This window comes from Dendropsophus ebraccatus, chromosome 3 (assembly GCF_027789765.1).
Source record: "Dendropsophus ebraccatus isolate aDenEbr1 chromosome 3, aDenEbr1.pat, whole genome shotgun sequence".
Lineage (NCBI taxonomy): Eukaryota > Metazoa > Chordata > Amphibia > Anura > Hylidae > Dendropsophus > Dendropsophus ebraccatus.
Genome location: NC_091456.1, coordinates 95,548,679 through 95,576,480, shown reverse-complemented (window position 1 = coordinate 95,576,480; position 27,802 = coordinate 95,548,679). Strand labels below are relative to the sequence as shown.

Below are 27,802 nucleotides of genomic sequence, written 5' to 3'. Positions count from 1 at the left end.
CCCGTGCTGACCTCTATGCTTTTATAGAAGAAGTCTGGCTAAAACATTTTTGTATTGTTATTGTATTGTCACCCAAAAGTTATACAAATCCCCAATATACACCTATTACGGGAAATGCTTAGAAAGTGCTTTTTTCTCTGCACTTACTACTGCATCAGGGCTTCACTTCCTAAATAACAAGGTGAGGTCACTTCCTGGATAACAAGGTGATGTCCCTTCCTGGGTAACATGGTGATGTCACTTCCTGGATAATATGGTGATGTCACTTCCTGGATAATATGGTGATGTCACTTCCTGGATAATATGGTGATGTCACTTCCTGGATAACATGGTTATGTAACTTCCTGGATAACATGATGATGTCACGACCCGACTTCCAGAGCTGTGCGGGCTGTGGCTGCCGGAGAGGATGATGGCAGGGGGACACTGAGGGATACAGGGCACCGGAGGAACACTGAGCATCCCCCTGCCAATATCCTCTCCGGCAGCCACAGCCCGCACAGCTCTGGGAGTCGGGTCATGACATCACCATATTATCCAGGAAGTGACATCACCATGTTACCCAGGAAGGGACATCACCTTGTTATCCAGGAAGTGACCTCACCTTGTTATTCAGGAAGTGAAGCCCTGATGCAGAGAAAAACACAATAACAATACAAAAATGTTTTAGCCAGACTTCTTCTATAAAAGCCTAGAAGTCGGCACGGGGGACGGGCATCAGCAAGCGCCAGCAGCTCACACAGGCCCCTCAGCACTCTTTATTAGGTGGCAGAGACAAGACCGCTACGGCGGTAAGTAGCTGTCAGTCAGTGGCAGCTGCATGGCCCTATGCAAGAACAAGATGGATAACAATTTGATTTCGTTATTTTATTGGACTTCAAAATGTGCGACATATAGCCCCAAATAGACACTTTCCCATCACATTACTCCAAATCCCTACAGTAAAAATGTCTGAAAATCACAGAAACTGTACGAGAGTAAGCGCTCTTCTAGGATATGGTAGTGTGATTGGATAACAATTTGATTTCATGATGTTATTGGACTTCAAATAGTTGGACATATAGCCCCAAATACACACTTTACCATCACATTACTCCAAATCCGTACAGTAAAAATGTCTGAAAATCACAGACCCTGTACGAGAGTAAGCACTCTTCTAGGATATGGTAGTGTGATTGGATAACAATTTGATTTCGTGATTTTATTGGACTTCAAAATGTGCGACATATAGCCCCAAATAGACACTTTACCATCACATTACTCCAAATCCCTACAGTAAAAATGTCTGAAAATCACAGAACCTGTACGAGAGTAAGCGCTCTTCTAGGATATGGTAGTGTGATTGGATAACAATTTGATTTCGTGATTTTATTGGACTTCAAATAGTGCTACATATAGCCCCAAATAGACACTTTACCATCACATTACTCCGAATCCGTACAGTAAAAATGTCTGAAAATCACAGAACCTGTACGAGAGTAAGCGCTCTTCCAGGATATGGTAACGAGATTGGATAACAATTTGATTTCGTGATTTTATTGGACTTCAAATAGTGCTACATATAGCCCCAAATAGACATTTTACCATCACATTACTCCGAATCCGTACAGTAAAAATGTCTGAAAATCACAGAACCTGTACGAGAGTAAGCGCTCTTCCAGGATATGGTAACGAGATTGGATAACAATTTGATTTCGTGATTTTATTGGACTTCAAATAGTGCTACATATAGCCCCAAATAGACATTTTACCATCACATTACTCCGAATCCGTACAGTAAAAATGTGTGAAAATCACAGAACCTGTACGAGAGTAAGCGCTCTTCTAGGATATGGTAAAGTGATTGGATAACAATTTGATTTTGTGATCTTATTGGACTTCAAAATGTGCGACATATAGCCCCAAATAGACACTTTACCATCACATTACTCCAAATCCGTACAGTAAAAATGTCTGAAAATCACAGAACCTGTAACAGAGTAAGCGCACTTCCAGGATATGGTAACGAGATTGGATAACAATTTGATTTCTTGATTTTATTGGACTTCAAAATGTGCGACATATAACCCCAAATAGAAACTTTACCATCACATTACTCCAAATCCGTACAGTAAAAATGTTTGAAAATCACAGAATCTGTAACAGAGTAAGCGCTCTTCTAGGATATGGTAGTGTGATTGGATAACAATTTGATTTCGTGATTTTATTGGACTTCAAATAGTGCTACATATAGCCCCAAATAGACACTTTACCATCACATTACTCTGAATCCGTACAGTAAAAATGTCTGAAAATCACAGAACCTGTACGAGAGTAAGCGCTCTTCTAGGATATGGTAACGAGATTGGATAACAATTTGATTTCGTGATTTTATTGGACTTCAAATAGGCCCAAATAGACATTTTACCATCACATTAATCCAAATCCCTACAGTAAAAATGATTTTTCTATATCTAAGACAAATAAGAGAAATAAATTAAAATGAGTCTGGTTTTCAGGTGTTAAAAATTACATAGTTATTAAAGTAGTTAGAAAAAAAATAAAATATTCCTGGAGCTGAAGGGGTTAACAGTATATGAATTAAACTGTGGTGGATGTGTAGGGGTTAAAAGTGGATGGATGAATTGAAGTGTTGTGGATCTAAAGGGGTTAACAGTGGATGAATTAGATTGTAGTGGATGTGAAGGGGTTAACAGTGGGGGAATTGAACAGTTATGGATCTGAAGGGGTTAACAGTGGGTGAATGGACCTGAAGAGTTGGCATTCTTTAGTTAGTCTCACATGTAGGTGTCACCCTATGATCTTCCTGGCACATTCTGAAGCCTGGAACTAACTAGTACTGGCTATTACCGTAAAACATGGTATATAGGAGCACTGCAATTCCTAGTGCTGATAGTGTGACTCCATTTCAGTGAAGTGCTGATAGCGTGACTGCAGTTGTCTCTCTGATCCCCATCTACCTGCACGTGTAGATTATTGCTGCCCCCAGTGTGGCAGATCAGCAGCCGCCTGTCCCCTGTGAACCTCCACATCCTGTGAGCATTGTGCCATAGAGATCTGGGGCTTTATACTACTAGGTTGTGTTTTAGAGTTCTCACCAATTTACGCCGCTGCCAGACTTATCTCTGAGAACAAAGGGGATGGGCAGTTGAAATCCAACATGCCTGATCCTCCTCTTTGACATCTGTCTGAAGATATTTTGGAGGCGGTTGGGGTACACTTTATATAGTAATCTCTCAATAGGATTAAATAAAATATCTGGGGGAAAAACTATTATTTAGTATAAAGTCCATTTCTACTCCGCTAACACTAAATATGGATACAAGTGTGCAGTTTCTATGCGATGACCTATATTTGATATATTGTATTGTAGCTTCTATATCTCTGTGTTGTGCTCACGTATGGTGCCTTATAAACTGCTTATATTTCTGGGTAGGCCGCGACTGCATGGGTTGTGCTAAAACTGGTAGTGGCAAGACTGCTGCATTTGTCCTGCCTATACTCCAGAAGCTGGCTGAGGATCCTTTTGGAATATTTTGTTTGGTGCTCACACCTACACGGTAAGATCATTCAGATTATTATTAGCTAGAACATTCCACCTACATTATTGGCATGCAGCTAAACCATTGATCACTCCATTAGCCTTGTTTACATGGTGCATTGTTTTTCTTGCGTTCCTTTTTTTAAGTTTAAAGTATGGCTGTATAGCTGAGCTTATGCCTGTTTCTCAGATTGGGTTTGAAGAGATGTAGGTCCATGCCCAGTACAACGCCCAGCCAATTGCGTCCTACAAATTACCAATGGTTTCTTGTCTGGAGCATGCTGGTCATACGGTTGTTTCTGCAACCCACCTGCCCATAATGGACCTGCAATCTTCCATAGCAAATCTCAAGGACAGGCAGGGGCTTGGCTTTACAGCTACACTTTAAGGGCAGCTTCACACAGGACAGATCGCAGTGGAAATCTTGCTGCGAGTTTTACAATCCGTCACAATCCAAGGTCCTGGCAGTTCCTTGTGAATACATACTTAGACTGCTGCGAGTATGTAAATCACCCACACCCTGCCTGCACATACATTACCCATCCTCAATCCCACTTGGTGCATGAGGTCCCGGCCTTCTGCTCTCCCGCCCAGCCAATCAGTGGCTACGGCTGGGCAACGCACTGATTGGCTGAGCAAGAGGCTGGGACCCCGACCAGCAAGTTAGATTGAGGACAGGTAATGTACAGTATGTGCAGGCGGGGTGTGGGTTAAGGGGGCGGGTGATTTACATAATCACAGTGGTCTGAAAGATCTGCTGCAAGTATGTATTCACAAGGAACAAGGATTGCAATGGAGATTTCCGCTGCAATCGATCCTGTGTAAAGCTGGCCATAAGAAAAGTATAGATCCTAAACAGATGTGTAAAGGAAAGACTTAGAGGGAGATTTATCAAACATGATTTAAAGTAGAATTGACTGAGTTGCTCCTAGCAACCAATCAGATTCCACCTTTTTTTTCCCAAAGGATCTATGAGGAATGAAAAGTGGAAACTGATTGGTTGCTAGGGGCAACTAAACCAGTTCTACAGTACTTTACACCAGTTTGATAAATCTTCCCCTTATACTTCTTTTATGTGTCCAATTCTGTTTTTCAGGTTGCGCTTAAAAGTACTTGCATTTCTATTGACTAATTGTAGAAATGAGGCACACTCTCAATATTCTCGCCTTATTACGAGGCTGTGTTCATTGCAGTCATAATGTGACGGCCTTAATAAAAACCATTTTTCTTCTGTTGTCTTCAGTGAACTGGCATATCAGATTGCTGAGCAGTTTCGAGTCCTTGGCAAGCCGTTGGGCCTGAAGGACTGTATAATTGTTGGTGGAATGGGTATGTATTTACTGCTCAGGATCCATGTGAACTCCAGCGGAATGTTTCTATCACTTTCATTTTGCACTTACACTTTCTTTCTGCACAGATATGGTTGCCCAAGCTTTGGAGCTGTCCAGAAAGCCCCACGTGGTCGTAGCTACACCTGGCCGCCTGGCTGACCACATTCGCAGTTCAAACACGTTCAGCATTAAAAGGATTAGGTTCTTGGTAAGATACCAGACACGGGAAATACAAACTTGTTATAAGACACTTTGAATCCAAAGCAATGGGGTTTTGTTAGTTCTCAACCTAATTAATTTTTATAAAAATATGCTTAAAATGGCAGTAGGAAGTGAAGTACATGGTCCTCCTATACCAACTTTACTCTTATTTGCTTTTTTGACTGGTAATTTCGAAAAGATTTAGTAATTTGGGACAGACTGGTTACTAGGCATGCGCTGTGGCAACCATATTAAAAATGCAGTGGTTGTTGGAAAGTGTTTCCCTGTCTACCAGACCAAAATGTATTGGCACTGTGCTGACCGTCAGGAAATGGTAAAGCAACTTGGCTGCATGCACACTCTACCATTTTTTTACTTCTTTAAGTACCTTGAATTTGTGACCCCCAGGTTATGGATGAGGCAGACCGTCTTTTAGAACAAGGGTGTACTGATTTCACTCAAGACTTGCAGGTGATACTTGGAGCAATCCCTGCTCAGAGACAGACCCTTCTCTTCAGTGCCACATTGACTGACACCCTGCAGGAGTTGAAATCCATTGCAATGAACAAGCCTTTCTTCTGGGAATCCACTTCAGAGTAAGAAGCTGACTATACACGTCAAGAGGATGTAGCTTCATGGCTTATATTTTCTTAAAGGGACAGCAGGAAAGGCGTTGTAAACCCACTAGCAACACGTAATTTCCTTCTGATAATGTCACATCTGTAATCGCAATCATTGGGGTATGACCTACAAGCCATACCACAATGCCTGAAAACTGTGAGCGTGCACAGGGGAAGATGTAGGATGTTCTCCAGCTTGTCAGTCATCTTAAGGTGAGATTACTGTGACTAGTTTTCTGTAGCCGCCCCCCCCCCCCCAATGACTAGTCATAGCTCATTAGAATACAGCACATGCTAGTTTTAAAAGATTATTTTCTTAATGGAGTTGGGCTGCACTCTGACATTATTAGAAGAGAAATGACATGTTGCTGGTGCGTTTATAACGCTGTAATTCCTGCAGTTTTAATGTTTATTTTATTTTGGAGGAAAGGGAAGAGTTCCGAGTTCTATCAAACTTTAATGGAAAAAAAAAAACACATCAAGATCTGACATGTAAATCTACCTCTAGAACTGACATTTCCTATTAAAACCAATGTGGAATTTGGTTGGATTTCAACACAGAATCCCTGTCAAAAATATTGTGCTGCACTTCACTATCATTTATTAAGGTTACTGTCCCTTATAATCTCCTGGCATATAGTGGAATATTGCTCTTATTTATTCTTGGACGGATGGAAAAGCAACTATAAGATGTGATTAGAAGCTGATTTGTAGTGACAAAGAAACCAGGTCAGCGACATTTTGTTTTCTTTCAGGGTGCGGACAGTGGAACAGTTAGACCAGAGATATATTTTGGTACCTGAGAGAGTAAAAGATGCCTATTTGGTACATTTGATTCAGAAGTTCCAGGATGAGCATGAAGACTGGTCCATTATGATCTTCACCAACACATGCAAGTAAGCTCTGACAAGCTCTTTTTTTTGTAATGGACATGAATGGGACAAGTTACTGCTTTGCTATTAAAGGGGTACTCCAGCCATGTAATGCTTTTGATATGTTGCTGCCTGGGCAGATACCATGACAAACATGCTATTCTTACCTTCCTATGCTCTCCTGGTGTCCTCTTATGCCATCTCTGGGTCAACTGGTGAATGATCTTGCCTCCACTTCCCAGATGGATGCCACTTGGTAGTGAAAGCCAGCTCAGCCAGTCGCTGACTGACAATGGATGGCTGACCGGGCTGTCTCTGTTAACACAAGTCCTTGGAAATGGAGAAAGGATTGTTCAGTGAAGACCCAGAGATTCCTTAGGAGGACACTGGGGGGGGGCGTTTGAAGGTAAGAATAGCATGTTTGCTTTGGTATCTGCCAGGGCAGCAACATGTCAAACGTTTATGGCCAGAGTACCCCTTTAAGTGCGTAAGCTGTGGACCGGGCATGCATCTCTAGACACATGGCTTTATTACAAATTTTATGAGAAAATACAAAGCACAATTTTTCTGTCTTTTCATTTATCATAAGTACAATCTGATATGTTCTTCTAATATTTCAGGAACTGCCAAATCCTCAACATGATGCTCCGTGAATTTAGTTTCCCATCTGTAGCGTTACACTCCATGATGAAGCAGGTACATTTTTAAATGATAAGAGTAATATAATTTCATTATCTTAACTCTTAAAAACTTAAAGGAGCATGATAGCAAGCGGTCAGTCAAATGTCATATATCTTTTCTGTATTCATTATCCCTCCAAAATGACTCCTGAGGGACAATTTTCCCAAACGTTTAGTTTCCTTGTGGGTACTACAGAAGACAGACCTGCATACCCTAGCCTGTGCTTGATCCTCGGCAGTAGATTCTGATGATTAATATTTCTGCCAACACTCACAGACAGTGGAGCTTTTAGGCCCCATTCACACGTCCGTGTCAGTTTTCAGGAAATCCAGGAAATCCTGATCAGGAGACTTCAAATGTCATCAGGAAAGTATCAGGATTTCCTGACAGTAATCCGTTTTTACCTCCAGGAAACCATCAGGAAAAACCTTCAGGATTTCCTGATGAGAAGAAAAAAATAGGACATGATGGGAGATGCAAACTGGGTGGTCACAGCTTGCAGAACTACAACTCCCATCATGCCCGGCTGACAGGTCATGATGGGAATTGTACTTCTGCAGTCTGTGGCCACCCAGGTTGCAGGGCATGATGGGAGTTGTACTTCGGCAACCTGCATGGTTACAGGCTGCAGAAGTACAACTCCCATCATGACCTGTCAGCAGGGCATGATGGGAGTTGTACTTCTGCAGTCTGTGGCCTCCCAGGTTGCAGGGCATGATGGGAGTTGTACTTCAGCAACCTGCATGGTCACAGGCTGCAGAAGTAAAACTCCCATCATGACCTGTCAGCAGGGCATGATGGGAGTTGTACTTCTGCAACCTGCACGGCCAGAGGCTGCAGGAGCACAACTCCCATCATGCTGCCAGGTAATGATGGGAGTCATGATGGCCATCTCACCTGTCCGGGCCTGATGTGGAGATCGGCGGCGGCATGGCTCGGTCAGGGGGGTCGGCGCTGAAGGTCCGGGGAGCCGGAATTAGTGATCCCCGGCGCTGCTCCGTTCCGGGGGCAGAATGGTGACGATGAAGGTCCGGGGACAGAGGCGGCCGGTGGCGAAGAAGGTCAGTTGCGGAGACGAGGGGGGGGGGGGGTTTGGGGTGCTAGGTGGCGGCGCTGAAGACCCCGGGGTGATGTGGGGGGTTGGCGATGAAGGCCCGTGGTGTGGGCGGGTCTCTCTGACACTCCGGAATCTGGACTTCTATGGGAGCGTCCGGGCCGGAATTCCGGACAAAAATAGGACATGTCCTATTTTTTCCGAATCTATTTTCCGGCACGGACTCCCTTCCGGAAAAATCCAGAAGGGTGTCCGTGACTAATAAAAGTCTATGGGTCCGGAAATCCGTCCGGATTTCCTGATAGGAAATCTGGATGGTTTTTCCGGACATGTGAAGGGGGCCTTACAGTGTACACATTTATACAGGTAGCAATGAGTTATATGGGATCTGTACAAATCCTTATGCAGTGAGCACCCCCTAGTGGTGTATAATTGATTTCCAGTTGGCAAATTACATAAAGAGTTTAAAAGGGTACTCCTGCCATACACACAGTGCTTTTGATACACAGCAAAAATTATACATTTATTTAAATTAAATTTATATTACACAGTAATGTAACTTTATTAAAGCGATGTATTAAAAAAACTATCCTGTCAAAGCAGCTGTTTAAAGAAAGAAGAAAACGAAAGGCAGTAAATTAAACATGTTCCTTCTTTTTTGATCTATGTCTAGGATTGGCAAAATTTGGCAGTATTGCCTTTTGGTCACCACAGTCCGTGACCTCCACATGATTGGATCACCAGATTTTTTTGGTGACACAATAGACTGCTTGCCCTTTCTGCAGTTAGGGATACTATTAGACAAACCGATTTTTAACAACTAACGCTAAACGATCGCAAATGAATGTGGGATTACAACAAAAGATTAACAATGATTTTAGGGTCAGATTTAAAGGAGCAATTATCATTTAAAAATTCACTAAGGCTGAGTTCACACAGAGTAAAACTGGCGGAAATCTGTGGCGGTATCCCATCAGCCTCTGTGACATACTGGCAGTCTATGGAAGACTTGTGCGCCTTCTCTTTCCAAGCCTCTCTGCTCGGTAGAATTAACGTGTCCATTCTTCCACGCGGAGACAGGAGACGCTCAAGCCTCCCATAGACTCCCAGTATAAAATTTTTTTGGCTTTCAACATGTTGGAAAATTATCGTTGGTAGTTCACCGATCGTTTGCATATCTGTTCATGTAATAAGTCATTCGCCAATAAAACATGTTGTGTGGGTAGTCCTGCGGAATGATTAGTGACAATATAACGATGTAAAAGCATTCATAACCGTAATCGGTGACTAATAACCTCAGAATCGTTCACTAAAAAAAATCACTAATTTTCACTAGCGATCAATGGTTAAAGCGATTAGGGCCTTAAATCCGCTATCAAACAACATACAAATGATTTTTTGATAGATGCCTGTAATTACACAGGGTGATTATAGTTAAAATTTGCACAATATAACGATTTTCTGCATGATAATCCCATGTAATAAGGCCCTTAGCTGTAGAGACCTAAAAAGGAGTCCAGGGCTGGCTGTTTGTTGGTATTCTGTTATAAAGGTCCTATTACACGGAGCGATTGTTTAAAAATTCGCTGTAACTATCAATCTCAAGTGAAAACTAGTCTTTTTTTTTTTTTTTTTTTGTGAACGATTCTAAGGTTATTACAGTCACCGATTATTGTTATAAAGGATCGTTTTTACGTTGTTATATGGTCGCTGATCATTCCTCAGGACAGCCCTCACGATGTGTTTTATCAGCAGACGACTTATTACACGATCACATATGCAAATGATTGGTGTACTAATAACGATCATTTTTCAACATGTTGAAAGACAAAAATGAATGTTTTTTTTTTGTTTGTTTGTTTTTTTGTTCTTTTTTTGTGTGAATGTTAATACACAAACAAATGAATGCTCATTTTTGCTCGGTATAGCAAATTTTTTGATTGATAATCGCTCCGTGTCTTAACTTGTATTATAGTGACCTATTTTTTTTCTTTCTACAAAGTGTAACTTTTTTAATAGTTTTAATTTTTCAAATACCTATTGGTGGTGATTGTTATTGAGATTTGAGCTGAAACTGGCGGCTACAATGAACACAGGTCTATTATATATAGCCTGCTTATCCCAACTACATTTAAGAATTACTCTCGAATTACTCTAACTGTAATTCATTGGTTCTAGAGCTTTACAATGGGCAACAGCTTCTTACATCTTTGTATTTTCTCCATAGAAGGAAAGATTTGCTACCTTAGCAAAATTCAAATCAAGCGTTTACAAGATTCTGATTGCAACTGACGTGGCAGCCAGGTGAGAAGTCATATGTGCCACTACAATTTGTGTCACTATACAATATGTGCCACTACCATTTTCTGAATTTATTGATTAACATTGAGTTCAATGAGAACTCCAGTGCAGATTCACACGATGCATTATGTTCATGTCTATTTTCTATGGCCATAGCTGTGCAAACAACGACTGTAGTTTTATTGTCGTTGACACACTTTTTTTTCTTTCCCATCTTTTCCCATTAAAGTGACTCTGTACCCACAATCTGACCCCCCCAAACCACTTGTACTTTCGGATAGCTGCTTTTAATCCAAATCTGTCCTGCGGTCTGTTCAGCAGGTGATGCAGTTATTGTCCTAAAAAACAACTTTTAAACTTGAAGCCCGTGCCAAACGGTAGTGTCTGTGCCCTAACTTTGCACCACCCCTCCGTCCCTCCTCCCCACCCTCCTCATCCTTAGAAATGCTCCAGGCAGATTGTCTCCTATTCTTCACCTGTGTCAGCCTGGCACATGGGCTGGATCGTTAAGGACCTGTGCAATGTTCAATGATGAGGAGGGACTGAGGGGTGGTGCACAGTTAGGGCACAGATACTCCCGTTTGGCACTGGGCTTCAAGTTTAAAAGTAGTTTTTTAGGACAATAACTGCATCACCTGCCGAACAGACCCCAGGACAGATCTTTGATTAAAAGCAGCTATCCGAAGGGGGGGGGGGGGGGGGGGTCAGATTGTGGGTACAGAGTCGCTTCAAAGTGTATGGACCTTTTTAATAAGACACACCTAAAAGGGCTTATTATTGAAATAATTTTCCTACGGCTGATCTTACGATGTCAGCTGTAGGAATATGCTAAAGAACGGACCATATTTGGTATGCAAAACAACATCCATTGTTTGTACACTGTGTGAATATAGCCTTAAAGTGAATCTGTCACTTGCTGTAAGCCCTTTAAAGCACCAACACAGGGTACTTGTGCAGTGATGCACAGTGTAAATTGTGCAATGATGCATGTCCTACCTTTTTATATTGGTTATTGGTGGTTTTATTTCCCTGTTGTACTCTTGCATCGCCACGTATCTTCTTTGTGATGCCATGCCTGCCCTGTCTTTTGATTGACAAGCAGGGCTTGCCTTATAGCGTGTCCATTCAAGACACGTGTGTAATTTTCACACAAAACTTGTGTGTCAGTCAAAAGGCGGAGTGGGTGTGATGTTACAGGGGGTAACACCCTGGGACCCACCCCTATAAAAAGCATTTTTTCCAGGGGTTTAAAGCAACCAAGAAGCAATATATAAATGTATGGCATGCATCATTGCATTAAACTAGTACACTGTGTCAGTGGTTGGAAGGCTTACAGCAAGTGAAAGGTTAATTGAATTGAGGACAATGGGGACAATGGTTGTCATGTGATTTTGTGATATGTAGTAGTATTCACACCCATATTGTATGTATAAAAGCTGAAGTCTCTTACAGTGCAGCCTATTCAGGTTTTAGTTGTGTTCTGCAGTGTAAAGAACCGCCATTGTGTGATCTCCTTTGAGAGGGAATTCATGGAGCTTCATGTTCATAATCCTGCACATGTAATGTAAGAGCACTAGAAGAGAATGGAGCCTGGAATTCCCTTCTGATACCTGGGAATCAACAGGCTTATTAGTGCTGGAGCAAGGCTGCTCACTGCACAGTGCCAGATTGTGTGATCTCTTATACTACAATGGCCACGCAGTGCCTCTGAAGTGCTAAGAGGCTGAAGGGAAAAGATGCCCTGCAGAATGCAGAGATACAATTGAAATACTGAATTAACTCTTGGCTTATTATTTATCTTTCCAGGGGGCTGGATATTCCCACAGTCCAAGTAGTCATCAATCACAATACCCCAGGTCTGCCAAAGATCTACATCCACCGTGTGGGCCGCACAGCAAGAGCAGGTAGGATTCTCTCTACTTCTAACTTTTATAACCTTTTAACTGAATAAAGGTGATTATTTGGATTCACTTACTAAAATACTTACAGCTTCTCTTTTCCTACATACTGAACTGCTGTTTCTATGCAACTGGTATATTTTTCCTCTTTTCCTGTTCTTAGTTTAGGCTTTATTATACAATGCATTATTTATGCATTAAATACATAAATACTCTACCTGCTTGAAAACTATGAAATTAGATTACAAGATACTCCTGTGAAAGTGTCACTGTTTATAGTTGTTTTTTTTTCCCCTAACATATGAGATCAACAGGTTCTAAACCTTTTTTTACACATATATATATAATTTTTTTTTTTATTGTTACACCCTGCAAATCCTCTTTATAAAGTTCTCCACCGGGGGGAGCTGTTTCTTAGCTTTAGCCTCCGCTGTTCCAAATGTAAATATCTGACTGATTTAGAATGTAAGACTGTCATTTCATTGATCGCCTACATGCTTTCATCTACAAGTCTGTGAACTGTGCAGGCCTGCACGTTCAGACTGTAAGCAAAGGACCAGATTTGACTGGCCTTTGCCTGGTAGCTGCACAGGATTTTGACCTGTCACCTGCATGACTCACTGGGGACCTGTGTCTGTGAATATAATGTATTTATTTTATAATTAATTTTTTTTTAACTATCTGTGGGGGTCACCCAGCTTTCCCAGGCTAATGGCCACTCCACCCCATTCTGGAGCCTGTGGAAAGCTGGATGGCCATTCAGGAGCTTGGGGAAAGCTGGGTGACCATTCAGGAGCCCGCGGAAAGCTGGGTGACCATTCAGGAGCCTGGGGAAAGCTGGGTGACCATTCGGGAGCCTGGGGAAAGCTAAGTGACCTTTGGGAAGCCTGGGGAAAGCTGAGTGACCTTTCGGGAGCCTGGGGAAAGCTGAGTGACCATTCGGGAGCCTGGGGAAAGCTGTCAGCCACACTGTTTAGCCGACCTCTCTGCTTAGAAACAGCATTTGCACAGGAGGGATGGCTTTACGGCCTGACTCAGAGCAGAATGGGTGAGGAGGGATGTAGGGGCGTTGGAGCCCAAGGCTGTGCATGCTCCTAAGTAGGTGACGTCATCAGAGGGCTGACGCCCCCGGCAGAGGATTGAATAGCAAGAGTATGAGCAGTACTTTGGGGGCTATATCTGGCTGCAGGAACATCAAAATGTTGCCAAATATGAATGGAAGACTGTCCAGGGGGAGCTCTGCCAGAAATTATGATTTTTACTAGTGTAATGACAGCTATCTTTGCTATGTGTACAGCATATGCTGGAGGTCATGGTTAAACAACATTGTATGTTGTACTTGTTTCCCTGCGATTCACCATCATATTGACTACAGATCAGTCAACTTGTTGAAAATTAGGTTTCACTCTGCTTTCCCTTACCATGATGCCACGATGCAGTGTCACTTTATGTGATGTTTGTCATGCCACAAAATCACGGAAGACTTTAAAGGAGTACTCTGGCGATTTGTTCTTTGAGCTTTGTAATGTGTGTTAATAAGCTATCTGGCCTTGTTTCATTTCTTCACCCTAAGGAACTTAAAGTATACATGCTAAATAACTGTCAACTCCGTCCTCTTCTTCGGGGTGCCATCTTGGGTTGAGGTCATCACAGCAGGGAGCGGGCCTGGTCTTCTTCCTCTTCACCATCTTCCTCAGCAGTAAATGGGAGAGGAAAAGGCTGCTGGTGCACTTGTGCATTAGCAGCCATTTCATTGGCTGGAGTGCATTGCCTTTTCGTTGTCGTGATTGGCTGAGCAAGCTGGAAGCCATGTGAAGCGCTCAATGAAAAGGCAGCCCTTTCTCTCCCATTCACTGCTCCACAATCCGGAAGTGAGGGAGCTCCGAGGATGTGGGGCGAGGCCGGCGGGAGATTCAAGTGTCGATAGTCACCGGAGGGATCGTAAGTATATCAGCTGTGTATGTATGTAGGGTTTTTTTTTTGGGGGGGGGGGGGGGTGGGGGTGGGAGGGGGCGACAGAGTACTCATTTTAAATCTTGCTTTGCATCCTCGTGTTTGTGCTAAATGTCAAATAGGCTCTGTCACTTTAGAAAATGACTAGTTTTAATTGGTTGGGATCTAGTGCTCAGACCTCCAACAAGCTGTCTTCATGGAGCCCATCTCCTGCTACAAGACAGAGATGGCAGTAAGCCGGTGAGTGAAGCACCTGACACCCAGACCCGACCATTTTTTTTTTTTTTTTTTTTAGTGACATGAACACTTTAAATGGCTAAGATGAGCCCTTGAGCAATAAGTGTCAGTAATGTTTGCAGTGTGTAGATATATAAAAGTGTGTGTGGGCAATTTGTAGACATGAGTTGCTGAGTAGTTGCATTTTATTCATGCTGTCCTTAAAAACTACAATTTGATTTCACATATGATACTACTGCTGCCCCTTTTAAACATTGTACATATTACATAATTGTTAAGATATCTCAAATATTTAGTTTTTTATGAATTGTAAGTCATACAAAGGCAGAGTGTTTCCCAGATAGATATAAGGACTTTGGATGCCATTATTGGCTATGTGTGGTGCCCAATACACTGTCGTCAGGGTGAGATGTGTGGTCTACCTAATCCGAACAATAGACACTACAGTCTGTCCCTGAAGTATTCTCAGTGCAGCTGAAATATACAAGAAACTGCTTCTATGTGGATCTGATATATACCTTGATGTATTATGTGCTAGGTGCGTCTGTTGTACGACCGACTATGCCTTTTTCTGTGTTGTAGGGATTTTGTATTGATTTCCTTTTGAATATTACTTTTATTATGTGTCTTTATAGTTTCTTTCAGATGATTATAGTGACATGTTTAATAAAGGACAACTTCTTCATATTGCAGCTGCTCAGCAGTTTTATGCTCCCAGCACCTCCGCAGCACATTTTGTCCAGGAAGCCTTGTCAGCCCATGCATTTCCCCTCCATGTGGGCAGGGGTTGTTCTAAAGAGAGAACCCATTGGAGCCCGCAGTTGCATACATGTATCCTATTATTGCGGGGCTGTGCGCTTAGTCCACCTGCTGCTGGACTTTGCTTAGTAGTGTGGAGAACTGATTGCCCCATCTGTCTGCACTTAGTGGATAGACCACTGTTTCTTTCTCTACTTTTTCTTTTTTCTCTGTTTGTCTCATTTTTCTTTGTTCTTATGGGACTAGTTCTGGTTTGGTCTTTATGGCCTGTGTTTTACTGGCAATCCCTATACAACGTGTTCTCTGAAATTTTTCTAGATGCTCAGCTGTCTTCTCCTGCCTTGCACTCCCGACTAATGTTGGTGTATATACTGTCACATATTGTCCTTCTCTATCAGTATGGCGTCAGGCCTTAGGATTCTCTCCTGGAACATAAGAGGACTGGGTGAGCCTAGCAAACGTTTTGCTTTATTTGATAGATTATGTACTTACCAGCCCCTCGTCTTGTGTTTACAGGAGACACACCTGACAAAAGATACGGCCCAGTATCTACAAAGATCATGGGTCGGTTGGTGCTACCATTCCTTCTTTTCGCAGTACTCTAGAGGGGTCAGCATACTGATACACAAAAAATTTCCCTTTTGATTGTTTGGAGGTTAAAACTGATTCTCAGGGCCAATATGTGTGTCTATATTGTTCTATATATGCTGTGAAATATGTGCTATGTGCGGTATACATACCACCACCTTATAATAGCTCTGTTTTAAAGGAAGTGTTGGCCTTTGGTGCCACACATCCGGATGCCTCACTGCTCGTCATAGGTGACTTTAACAATGTGATGGACAGCCTTCTGGATAGGGTGTCTTTGACACTGGGTATCACTACGGATAGACATAGTTCCTTAGGAGCTCTATTAGAAGTAGCCTTGTTTGATATTTGGCGGGCACGGCATCCTGATGTGCGGGCCTACTCTTGCTATTCTGCCTCGCATGGCAGTTTATCTCGTGTAGATACGGTGCTTGGGGACGCCCGAGTTCTCACACAGGTACTGGAAGTAGAATACCTCCCCCGTACACTTTCTGACCACTCCCCCCTGTACCTGGTCCTGGCACATCCCGGGGTGTGGCGAACCACGGTTCCAGTATGGCGATTGAACCCCCACTGGTTAGCCATTCTAGATGTTCCTGGTATACATATGACAATAGAAGATTATTTTAGAATTAACGCAGGTACAGCCTCGCCGCAAATAGAATGGGATGCGATGAAGGCATGCCTGCGGGGTTATTTTATACAACAAATTACCCGTACTAAGGGGGAAAGAGGACGTCTCCGGGCAGCTTTGCAGAATTCACTTATACAGGCAGAGGCTCTTCACACTGAGGGATGCACTACACGTACGGCTAACAGATTGAGGGAGGCCCAACGAGCTCTCACTGACTTTGATTTAGAATCTGCAGCTCATAAAAGGATCTTTGCCAAACACATGTTTTTTGTGGAGGGTGAGCGAACGGGTCACTTACTCTCTGTAATTTCCAGAGCTCAGCAGGGTCCTGCCTTCTTAACTCATATACAAAATAATAGTGGTGTTCTGGTCACCTCTACACCGGCCATTATTGGGGTATTCCTCTCCTACTATGAGGCTCTTTATAGCTCTAATTTGGAGGTCACTCTCCCTCAAATTTCAGAATTTCTGTCATCTATTTCTCTTCCCACCCTTACTGATGACGCTAGAGAGTCTCTGGACTCCCCGTTAACATTGGAGGAACTGGAACTGGCAGCCGCGTCCATGGCTAATGGTAAGGCCCCAGGGATGGACGGGCTACCTGGGGAACTATACAAGAAAGTTGGGGATGTGCTGTTGCCCAGGCTGTTAGAGGTCTGGCAGGCCTCACTGGAAACAGGTTTCCTTCCAGAAACCATGCGGGAAGCGGTAATTGTGGTCCTGCCCAAACCTGGCAGGGATCCGTCCTTGCCTGGGTCATATAGGCCTATTTCTTTATTAACAGCAGATATAAAAATTTTGGCTAAAGCCATTGCCACCAGGCTGTCCCTGTGTATGTCCTCCCTGGTGCACCACGACCAGACGGGATTTATACCAGCTCGGTCTACGTCGATGAATATTCGCCGACTATTTATCAATCTACAGTTGCCCTCGGGGGGGGGTTGGGTGCGCGGGCGGTCTGTTCACTCGACGCTGTCAAGGCCTTTGACAGCGTCGAGTGGCCATTCCTTTGGGCGGTGTTGGAGAGGATGGGCTTCGCACCCCGGTTTATCACGTGGGTTAAACTATTGTACTCTTCACCTTGTGCTATATTGAAAATTAATGGGGGACTGTCCTCCAGATTTCCCTTATATAGGGGAACCAGGCAGGGCTGCCCGCTCTCCCCGCTCCTGTTCGCACTAGCGATAGAACCACTTGCAGCTCTAATAAGACAACATCCGTGGGTTTAAGAGGGGTCCGCATGAGGAAAAAATCGCATTATATGTGGACGATGTGTTACTATACCTAAATGATACGGATAATTCTTTATCTACGGCTATTTCTCTCATAAACGATTATGGTCGATACTCTGGCCTGTCCATTGGTTGGGACAAATCTGTGCTGATGCCAATCGATGAGGTCTCTGTCCGATTGTTGGACCCCTCTATCCCCTTGAAGGTTGTAAGTAACTTTCAGTACCTTGGGATTACAGTACATAAAGATATTAGAACATATGAGCGGCTTAACCTTGCCCCTATTCTCTCTAAATTCCAATCTAAATTGGGTGTGTGGTGGAAGTTACCGTTATCAGTGGTGGGACGTACAAATCTACTTAAAATGATATGGATGCCCCAACTGCTGTATGTGCTCCACAACTCTCCCCTGTGGGTTCCCTTGCGGTTTTTTTCATAAGGTACATAGTTTATTCAGGGATCTGATATGGGGCTCCCAACATCCACGCATCAAACTGGAGACTTTACAGAGGGCAAAAACAGCAGGAGGCTTAGCGGTACCTAATGCTATGATATATTTCTTGGCCTCCCAGCTTCAACATCTTCGTGGATGGGAAATTGATACAGTTTCGGACCCTGCGGCACAATTACTACACAATCTCACTTTGGATCATCTCAGCTGTTTGAGGTCTTAGAGGCAAAGAAATTCTCCACCACCGCGGCGGGTTGTCCCACTTTGCAACTGTACCACAGGGTCTGGTGGAAGATCCGGGATATGTATGGGCTGACGGGCTGCTCGCCTTATACCTCTATCTGGGATACACCCTGGCTGGGAGAACTTTTTTTCCTGGAGGGTTTCTCCCAGTGGAAATCTTGGGGCCTACGGAGAGTGGGACAGTTGTATAACAATGGGCAGTTGAAGAGTTTTCAGCAGTTGGGAGAGGAATACCCTATACCGAGAACCCAGTTTTACAAATACCTACAGTTACGCCACACTTGCGAGGGGGAGGGGGAAGTTCTCACACGAGAACGGGTTCATGTTCCACCCATACATATTGTTGGTGCCTCTACATCAGATTCTGGTCTCATATCTATCCTATACCTTCACATTCACGAGAAATTCTTAGAACAACATCCATTAACTATAAAAGAAAAATGGGAGGCTGATTTGGGCCCGTTGGAGGACGATCTCTGGAAGGAGGTTTTGAGTATGACTCCCCAGCTGTCTGTAGGTGAACAGCACCGTTTGTCGCAGCTATACTTACTGCACCGTGTATATAGGACTCCTGCCTTCCTGTTTAAGGTGGGGATCCGCCTAGACGCGCTGTGTCCTAGATGTCGGAGGGATGAAGGGGGGCTCCTGCATATGTTTTGGCGATGTCCTAAACTGACTAGATACTGGCAAGAAGTTGCCTCTACCATTCAGAAAGTATTCACTATTCACATAGAGCAATCCCCCTTAGTCTGCATCTTGGGCTATGTCAAGGACATCGCCCTTCCTGCTCCTGAGAAGCTGGCCGTGGCCCGTATACTTTATATGGCCAGGAAATTGATAGCACAGTCCTGGCTGGATCAAACTCCCCCAACTTTATCCTCATTTATAGCTAAGGTAAACTGGCTCATAGCCAATGAGAAATATGCTTATGAAAAAAGAGAGGCTCTGAAGAAATTTGATAAAATCTGGGCACGGTGGCTTGACTCGCCAGGACTGGCGCCCGCATCGCTTACTAGGGGCAGGACCCCCCCTTCGCCCTCGGATGGAGTACCATCGGGCAGGTGAACTGTCTTTGCTAATTGCTGGATAGCTGAGCATTAACCTAATTTGTATCCAAAGTTATGGAACTCAATCCCAATCATTTTCTCTCATTGTGACTCTTCATCTTTATATTCCTCAGGATGGACTTTATGATACTGGGACTAAAGTCTGGGACTTTGCCAAAATATTCTTTATTTTTGTTTCTTTGGGTATGTTGTCTTTTCCAGGGGTGGACTCTGTGTCTGTTCTCCACCCCTGCTGCTGTTGTCTGACCAAAAAATGACAAAACATTTAATAAAATTCTTTTGATTCAAAAAAAAAAAAAAGAGAGAACCCATTAGTAGTATCCCTTTCATTAAAACTTTTGACATGGCCCGACTTCCTGTAGTCCCTGTTCAGTTACAGGAGACTGCCCCATAGAGTTACAGTAAAGCCTATCTCCAGCAATTAAAAGGAGATTGCAGCAAGCAAATGAAGTGCACAGCCGCTCTCTTTTCTCCACTTATTCTTATTATGTACGCTGGAGGGAGTGTATGCGGTGACTCCTGACACTTGCAGGTTGTTGCAGCATTTTTTTATTATCTGTATGTTAGCCAGGCAGCGTGCAAACTGCACAGTGCGAACTAGTCTTAAGGCCCTATTCCACGGAACGATTATCGTCCGTATTCGGCCGATATCGGCCGCTACGGAGGATAATCGTCCCGTGGAATAGAGTGCAACAATCAGCCGACATCGTTCATGTCGGCTGATCGTTGCAGTCGCTTGTTTTTCAACATGTTGAAAAACAAGCGACTGATATAGCAGCGATCTGCTGCCGTCGCTCCGTTGAATAGGAGCGTCGGCAGCAGACGCTGCTATATCCTATGGGCTGCCCGGACGATCAGCGATCCTCCGACCAGCCCCTCCCGCACTCACCCGCTCGTTGCAGCCGCGATGAATAGCGGCGGCAGCGAGCAGGGAACGAGGAGCAAACGAGCGCTGAGAGCGCTCGTTTGCTCATCTGACAACCCGTGGAATAGGGCTATTAGGGGAGTGCTGGCTATCAGGGCTGTGGAGTCGGTAAGCCGCAACTCCTTTATAAATGGCCAGTCATGTACCAGGGGAGTTGTTTATCACACTGGCTCAGCAGCTTCTCCCTAATGTCCTACATGATCCTGGGGCGACTTCTGAGGGAATGAGTAAAGTTATAAAGCAGCTTCTCGTGTGTGTGCAGTGGATGCAGCCAGTCTCCAGTCTCCATGTCCTGAACTACTCACAACTAGACTAGAAGGAGCAGGTGGTCTTTTCCTGCGGACAGTCTTCTATGTTCCTTTTTTTCTGACTCCACGACTCCAACTCCACAGCCCTGCTGGCTATTCGTTTGCTTTTTATACCCCTGTGACATGTCAAAACTTTTGATAAATGACACTTGACATCTTTAATGTTTCCATCCTAATTAAACTGTTCTATGTTTGTTTAGGTTGTTTCTTTGCAGTTCATCCTCCTGTCTTCTACAGGTTATCTTTCTTTACATTTGGGTGTTGTCCTATTAATACCATGATGCCTCAGCATAGAATCGCACAAGTTGCTGGCGTCATTTATCCTGTTAAGTGAATCTGTCAGTACTCGGACCTGACCTGAGTTGCTGACAGTGTGCTGATAGGTGACAGCACCCTAGTAAACATGGTACCTCTGGTTTATCTGTCCATGTAACAGAAACCGCATCCACATTTTCTTAGTGTAATCAAGAGTCAAAAAGGAGTTGCAGCTCTGTGGCCATTCCGCACTTTGTCACGCACAATCACTGGTTGCTCCTCCACCTTCCATTTGAATATTTTCGTCTCTGCCCCCAGTTCTTGTGCTGCTGATGTAAAGGGACACACTTCCTGCATTCTAGGCCCATGGAAGTGTCATAGCCAGAAAGATGTAGGACAGGGGTGTCAAACTCAAATACACAGTGGGCCAAAACTAAAAAATTGTACAAAGTCGCTGGCCAACCTTGATAATTAAAAATAGCGCATGCGGCGGACCTGGCACTGTCAGAGCAGCATGCGTGTTCCTGGTACTGTCAGTGGAGTGAATCTCCCAGTGCTGTGCACTATGATAAATGACATGATAAATTGCTATGATATGATTAAACTCAAACCCATGTAATAGCCACCCCACCCCAATATTGCCCCATGTAGTAGTCAACCCAACCAAAACTGCCCAACTGCCCCACATATTAGGCAGCCCTCAGGTGTCCCATATAGTAGCCAGCCCTCCCCAATTGTCTCATATAGTAGCCAGCCCTCCCCAATAGTCTCATATAGTAGCCAGCCCTCCCACATAGGCTATTATATAGTAGCCAGCCCTCCCCCATAGTCTCATATAGTAGCCAGCCCTGCCCTGTAGTCTTTGATATAATAGCCAGCCCTCCCCCATAGTCACCCTTATATAGTAGCCAGCCCCTTGAACAGTTTTTAAAGGGAACCTGTCACCCGTGGACTTTCCAGGAACCCACCCTACCCCTCGATACAGCCCCCCCATACTTGCCCCATTAGCTTTGACGTCACTGTGCTGCCGGTGACGGGGAAACCGCTCACATACTCCTAGGCCGCAGGCTACAAACTGCCTGTGGTCTACAAGATTATAATATGGGTTGTCCGAGCGGCTGTCCGGACCACCCATATTATAATCTAATGCGATTTTGGTGGGCCTGATGCAATTCAATCTGTGAATTGCCTGGTGGGCCAAAAATAATGGCACCGTGTGCCAGATGTGGGACTGATGTAGAAGGAACCAGGGATTAGCTGTGACAGAGTGCAGCACGGCCACAGAGAGTTCCAACTACTTTTTTTACTCTTGTTTACAATAAGAAAAGATGGTTTGAGCAGTTTCTGTTACATGGACAGATAAACCAAAGGTACCATGTTTACTAGGGTGCTGTCATCTAGTCAGAGTGTAGAGAGATTCCCTTAAGAAGGTCATAGACATTAGGATGACTTCTATATTGATCATGGAAGCTTACATGGGGAACCCTGGCTCTATACCCCAGGACTATAATCAGTACTTGGATTGCTTCATTCTGATAACTGTACTCTTTTCACAAACTCCTCAAATTTAGCATGTAGACAATGAGTTTTGTTGTCAAAAGAATATTCTACCTAGAGGTTTCTTCTAGATATTCTGTCTGTTTTGTGTTCTAAAGAGTATGCATTTGTTTTTTTTAGGGCGAAATGGTATGGCAGTAACATTGGTGACCCAGTATGACATTCATCTGGTACATGCTATAGAAGAACAGATCAGTGAGTGTCTGAATTACAAAATGTTAAATTTTTTTTTTTTTTTGCAGTTTTTACATTGGTCAGTCCTTTAAAGTGGAGTATAAAAGGAGTGTTCTGTATATTCATTAGGGCTCTGTTTTGTCAACCTGATGACTTGAGCTGGGACGCTACGGGCCCTATTACACAGAGCGATAATCAGCAGAATCAGGCTGATTCGGCCAATTAGCACTCTTGGTACTAGAGAGAACGATCATCAGCTGATAACTGTTTTAGGTTTGGGCCTAAAATCGTCAGACACTGACTGCGCATCGCTACGTGTAATAGCGATGCACGGCCGACAGCTGACTATTCCCCAAACCCCTTGCCTCTCCTCGCTTCCAGTCTTCTCTCCTGTGCTCCGCAGCTTCCCGATCCCAGCGGCAGCATTGTTTGAGCGCCCTGTCAGCTGACAGGCCACTCAGATACTGCTGCTGCCGGGTACCGGGAAGCTGTGGAGCTCAGGAGAGAAGACCGGGAGCGGGGAGAGGTAAGATGTCAGGTGTTTTGGCAAGGGCTACATGGACATCACTAACTATGTTCGTGCAGCCCTTACTGCCCGATTATTGTCTAGCACCATACTGTGGCCAGTTAATAAAAATATGTAATAAAAAATATATATATATTCATTCTTAAACCCATACTACAAAGTATAAAACTTTATGATACAAATGTGCAAGAAAAAAATATTTTTGTCAGGGTGTCAGCTGTATAACATACACTATATTTGCCCTATGCACATTCACTGCACATTGCAGTTGTCACAGGGGGGTCTAAAGTAAACCTTTAATGCAATAACTCTTGTTTCTCGATGGGCAGATATGAAACTAGAAGAATATAAGATGAAGGAAGCTGAAGTCTTAAATATTCTGACCCAAGTGAATGTGACCAGGCGGGAATGTGAAATTGTGAGTATACTCTCAGTTCCCCTCAGATATAATAGAAGCCTGTGAAATGTCCGATTGGTTACACATACTGGCCACATCTTAGACAGACCGTATCCAATCACATTCCATTTTGAGAAATTAAAGCTGAGCTGTGATTGGTTAATGTCTAAGACAAATGTGTCAGATTTTTTTCTCTGACAGATTGATTAATCGGAGCCAGTGCCTCTGTATGTAGTGACATGCATTCTTTCTTGCTTCCAGAAACTAGAATGTACAGACTTTGATGAGAAGAAGGAGATTAACAAGAGAAAACAGCTCATTTTAGAAGGAAAGGTAAGACGTAACCTACTGAAATATTGTCTATATTCTGTTGGGATGTAATAAAGTCAGCATGTTTTTTTTAGATATGTTTAAGTTCTTAAAGAAGAAGTCCCATGAAGATAAGAAAACGGCAGACAGGCAGGCAAGGGGGTGCAAAAAAAACAAACAAGTAAACTCACTGCTCCTTATGCCCCCATTGCACCACTCCCGGGTCCCATTCAGAGCAGCCGGCTGGGTATGTCACGTGCGTTGCGGCCCAGCTGAGCAATTGCATGCCATAGTCACTGATTGACTGAGCAGGCAGTCAGTAACCAGGGCGGGCAATCGGTCAGCCGGGCTGTAGCCTTAAAGGAGAACTCCAAGCCCCAGCTAAAAATTCGATGCAGGAAGGGGGTGGGAGGAACATAATAAAGAATCTTTACCCATCCCTGTGCCCCTGCAGCACCAGATCACCAGCTCACTGACAGCCATTAGTCTTCAGTTTCTCATGGATTTTTGCATCGTCGCACTCCAGCGGGAAGTACCCACTCAGCCAGTCGGTGACTGTAGCGGTGTCCCACCCCAGTCACTGACTGACTGCCTGATTGGGCATTTCCCAGCTGGGAGTTGACCCTGCAGGAGGCCAGGGGGGGTCCAGGAGCTGTGGGGGCACAGGGATGGGTTGGTATATTTCCCCCCCAACCCTTTACCTTTCAAATAGAAATAATAGCCTTATGTCATTATCCCTCTTGCACCAAATTTTATAGTATTCCTTCTGACTGCCAGATGGTGAAAAGTGATTCTTCACATCTAGACATTTCCACTGCACCAGAGTTCAGTGGCATCATGTTTTACAATTCTTCAGCCAGCAATTGCCATTGTACATGACATAGATTTGTTTGCAACTGCATGACAATGGAAACCCATTACAAGTTACCACTGACACTTGCTGCACAGATTAACGTCACAGCTTCTGAACCAGAAATATATGGTGAAGGCCTCCTGCTAAAGCTGTAAATATTTGTGAAAAAGGTTAATAGTGAAGTATAGTTCATTCATTTCTACTTCTTTGTTTTCCTGAAAGGATCCCGATCTGGAGGCTAAGAGGAAAGCAGAGCTTCAGAAAATAAAAAAACAGAAAAAGAAATTTAAGGAGCACATTCAGGAATCTATTCAGAAAGAGAAAGATGCTCAAGTTCGTAGGAAGATAAAGGAGAAACAACTCAGACTCAGAGAGAAGAAGGTTGCCAAAGCTCAACTGAGCAGTGACTAAATCTGTAGCTGTATAGACTGCATTCACTTTATCAGGACTACATGTGGCATCAGAAGATGTTATCCCAGAGATCTATCTGTATCATTGTAAGAAAAATGTCTCCTGTGTCCTCCTATGTGTCATTGGATCAGCGGCCCTGGGGACTGTGTGTGCCAGCTGATAACTTTCCGCATTGTGTGGTTTGTGTGGCTTCTTTATGGCAGTACAGTTTTTCAGTGAGAGCCCACCATTCCCATTCTTTAATGTTGGTAGAGTTACATAAATCAAAGGTATTTTGAGCACTGTTTGACATTAGATAACAATCTTGAATTTAATGATTTAGCATGCAAAGTACCTGGAAATAGGCCTAATGAGGGGGAGCTGGACAGTATCATCAGAAATATATATTTATCTATTTGTACTTTAATGGCATGTTTTCTAAATATTTGAACATTTTATAATAATAAAGGCATAATTTTTATGAAATCCACTATGAAGTTACTATAAATGTGGGAACCGAGCTTTCTTACTGTGTGGAAGACTAGGGTCACACCATGGTTGTAGGGATTTGCTCTCCCTGAAAGGAAGATTTACCATGAAGCGGCTTCCTACAACACCAAATTGGGTTGTATTTCCCCAGTGGTTTTTGGTGGTAAATACTTGTGATCAAAGTATTTTACAATTGATACCCTTATTGGCCAACAAAAAAATTTAAATCCCGAAAGCTCATAATTTTAACTTTTTTTTTTGTTGGCCAATAAAGGTTTTACTCCTAAAATACTTTGATCACAAGTATTTGTCACCATATGGATTTTTCTGGCTAAAAAGGTACCATACTATTTTTTTTTTTTTTTTTTTTCTACCCAGTGGTTTTTGGAATGTTGAGTTTACTAGGCCAGAGATTGCAAACCTGTGGCCCATATGCCAATTTGGACCCACAAAAGAATAGCTTATCCTAGGTGATGACATGAAGCTATTTGCGGTTGACTTTATAGGTTCACTATTCCTTACATTCGTTATAAATTCTCCACCTCCTAAACACCACAGCAGCCTTTACAGTTTTTAAATTCCTTCTCTACCACTACACAAGCAGACTTGCCTATGCTGCCACCTGACAGCTTCCTTCACACTCACTCGTTTCATAGCCGCTCTTGGCAACACAACTTTATTTTTGCAATTTTAAAGTGTGAGCGGTTGATGTGCTTCCTTTTTTTAACGTGTTAACACAAAACACCTTTACAAAAATGACTGACAACTCTGAAGCTGTAAGGTTTCTGTCTATCAACAAAATTGTACCTATCCAAATGTGGGGTGCTGCTTATTTTTCTATCTGGTTTCCTTGCTTTTCTAAAATTCTTAGTTTTTTGGCAGTTTCACACCACAAAAAAAAAAAGAAAAAAAAGAAATAGGTTCACAAATTAAACACACGTGTTATTCAAAGCTGCAAAGCTTTATTAAAATTGAGAAACTCTTCAAAGTGTCTAAACATTTCAAATTTATGTATTGTGTATTCATTGTGTACTACTGATAAGGGAAACTGCAAACAAAGTTTGTGCTTCTGAAAAATGAAACTAGTAAACTGATGGCTCAATGTTGGTAGTTTGTCTTGTATCCTGACAGGGTTAGGATGGTTCCTGACAGAAGTAAAAACAAGATAAACCCTGTAATACTTTTAACTTCTAACAACATGTAGTGTCTGTTCTTTACTTTTTTTTTTTTTATCTTTGCCTTCCTGAGATGCTGAGACCAGAAGTGCAAGGTTCTACATTTTTTCTTTTCCAATGGTACGGCAGGAATGCTGAACATGGATACATTGGACTGGCAAGGAAAATAAATTGCTGTATGATTCCTCTAGTGTGAAACTCCACTGGTTAAATATTGGAAACCATCAAGAGGTAATCTTTCTGCTGTCAGACTGACTTAATCTGTAGACTATGCTCTGTGTACTCTACTTATATAGTCTGATGATACCTAATGCCCACACTTGGAAATCATTTATTAACGCAAAGGGCTATGACTGTCAAGCTTTCCTCATAAATCTACTGAGGGGCATATCTACAATATAAACTTAGACTGGACTGTCTAAAAATGCACCAGATTTATCACAGTGGCTCAGGTTGTTTGATAAGTGTATAGCATCTTTAGACTGTCTAGTCTACATTTAGACCAACTATTATCTGGCTTATGAGCCTCAGTCACAAGTTTCAACACATGGGAATAGCCACATATCCCTCCTGGGAAGGAAACCTGTTGCTTGGGTGTGCCTCCTAGTGAGGAGATCACCAAACCACCCTGATACATAGCCCCGTAAGACCCACTCTCTTGCTAGTATTAGGACACAAATAGGGAAATACCAGGGTGGCCCTTTTTGCTTCAAAGTCTAACTCCGAGAGAAATACCTAAGCCAGGTATCCATCCACAGACAGCTGCTTTAGTGTATTGCCC

The 27,802-nt window shown here is 43.2% G+C and overlaps 1 protein-coding gene across 1 annotated transcript in view; it reads left to right on the top strand.

Moving 5' to 3' along the window:
• The window catches only part of DDX49 (DEAD-box helicase 49), a 29,844-nt gene extending 4,001 nt beyond the window's left edge, over positions 1 to 25,843 (top strand). Inside the window, exons 2-13 of the mRNA XM_069962265.1 lie at positions 3,437 to 3,560; positions 4,785 to 4,870; positions 4,959 to 5,080; positions 5,482 to 5,669; positions 6,449 to 6,589; positions 7,186 to 7,261; positions 10,528 to 10,604; positions 12,408 to 12,505; positions 22,829 to 22,903; positions 23,738 to 23,826; positions 24,067 to 24,138; positions 25,190 to 25,843. Coding sequence (XP_069818366.1) covers positions 3,437 to 3,560; positions 4,785 to 4,870; positions 4,959 to 5,080; positions 5,482 to 5,669; positions 6,449 to 6,589; positions 7,186 to 7,261; positions 10,528 to 10,604; positions 12,408 to 12,505; positions 22,829 to 22,903; positions 23,738 to 23,826; positions 24,067 to 24,138; positions 25,190 to 25,378 — 1,337 coding nt within the window. The 3' untranslated portion in view covers positions 25,379 to 25,843. The remainder of the gene's footprint in view (positions 1 to 3,436; positions 3,561 to 4,784; positions 4,871 to 4,958; positions 5,081 to 5,481; positions 5,670 to 6,448; positions 6,590 to 7,185; positions 7,262 to 10,527; positions 10,605 to 12,407; positions 12,506 to 22,828; positions 22,904 to 23,737; positions 23,827 to 24,066; positions 24,139 to 25,189) is intronic.
• The last annotated feature ends 1,959 nt before the right edge of the window (positions 25,844 to 27,802 follow it).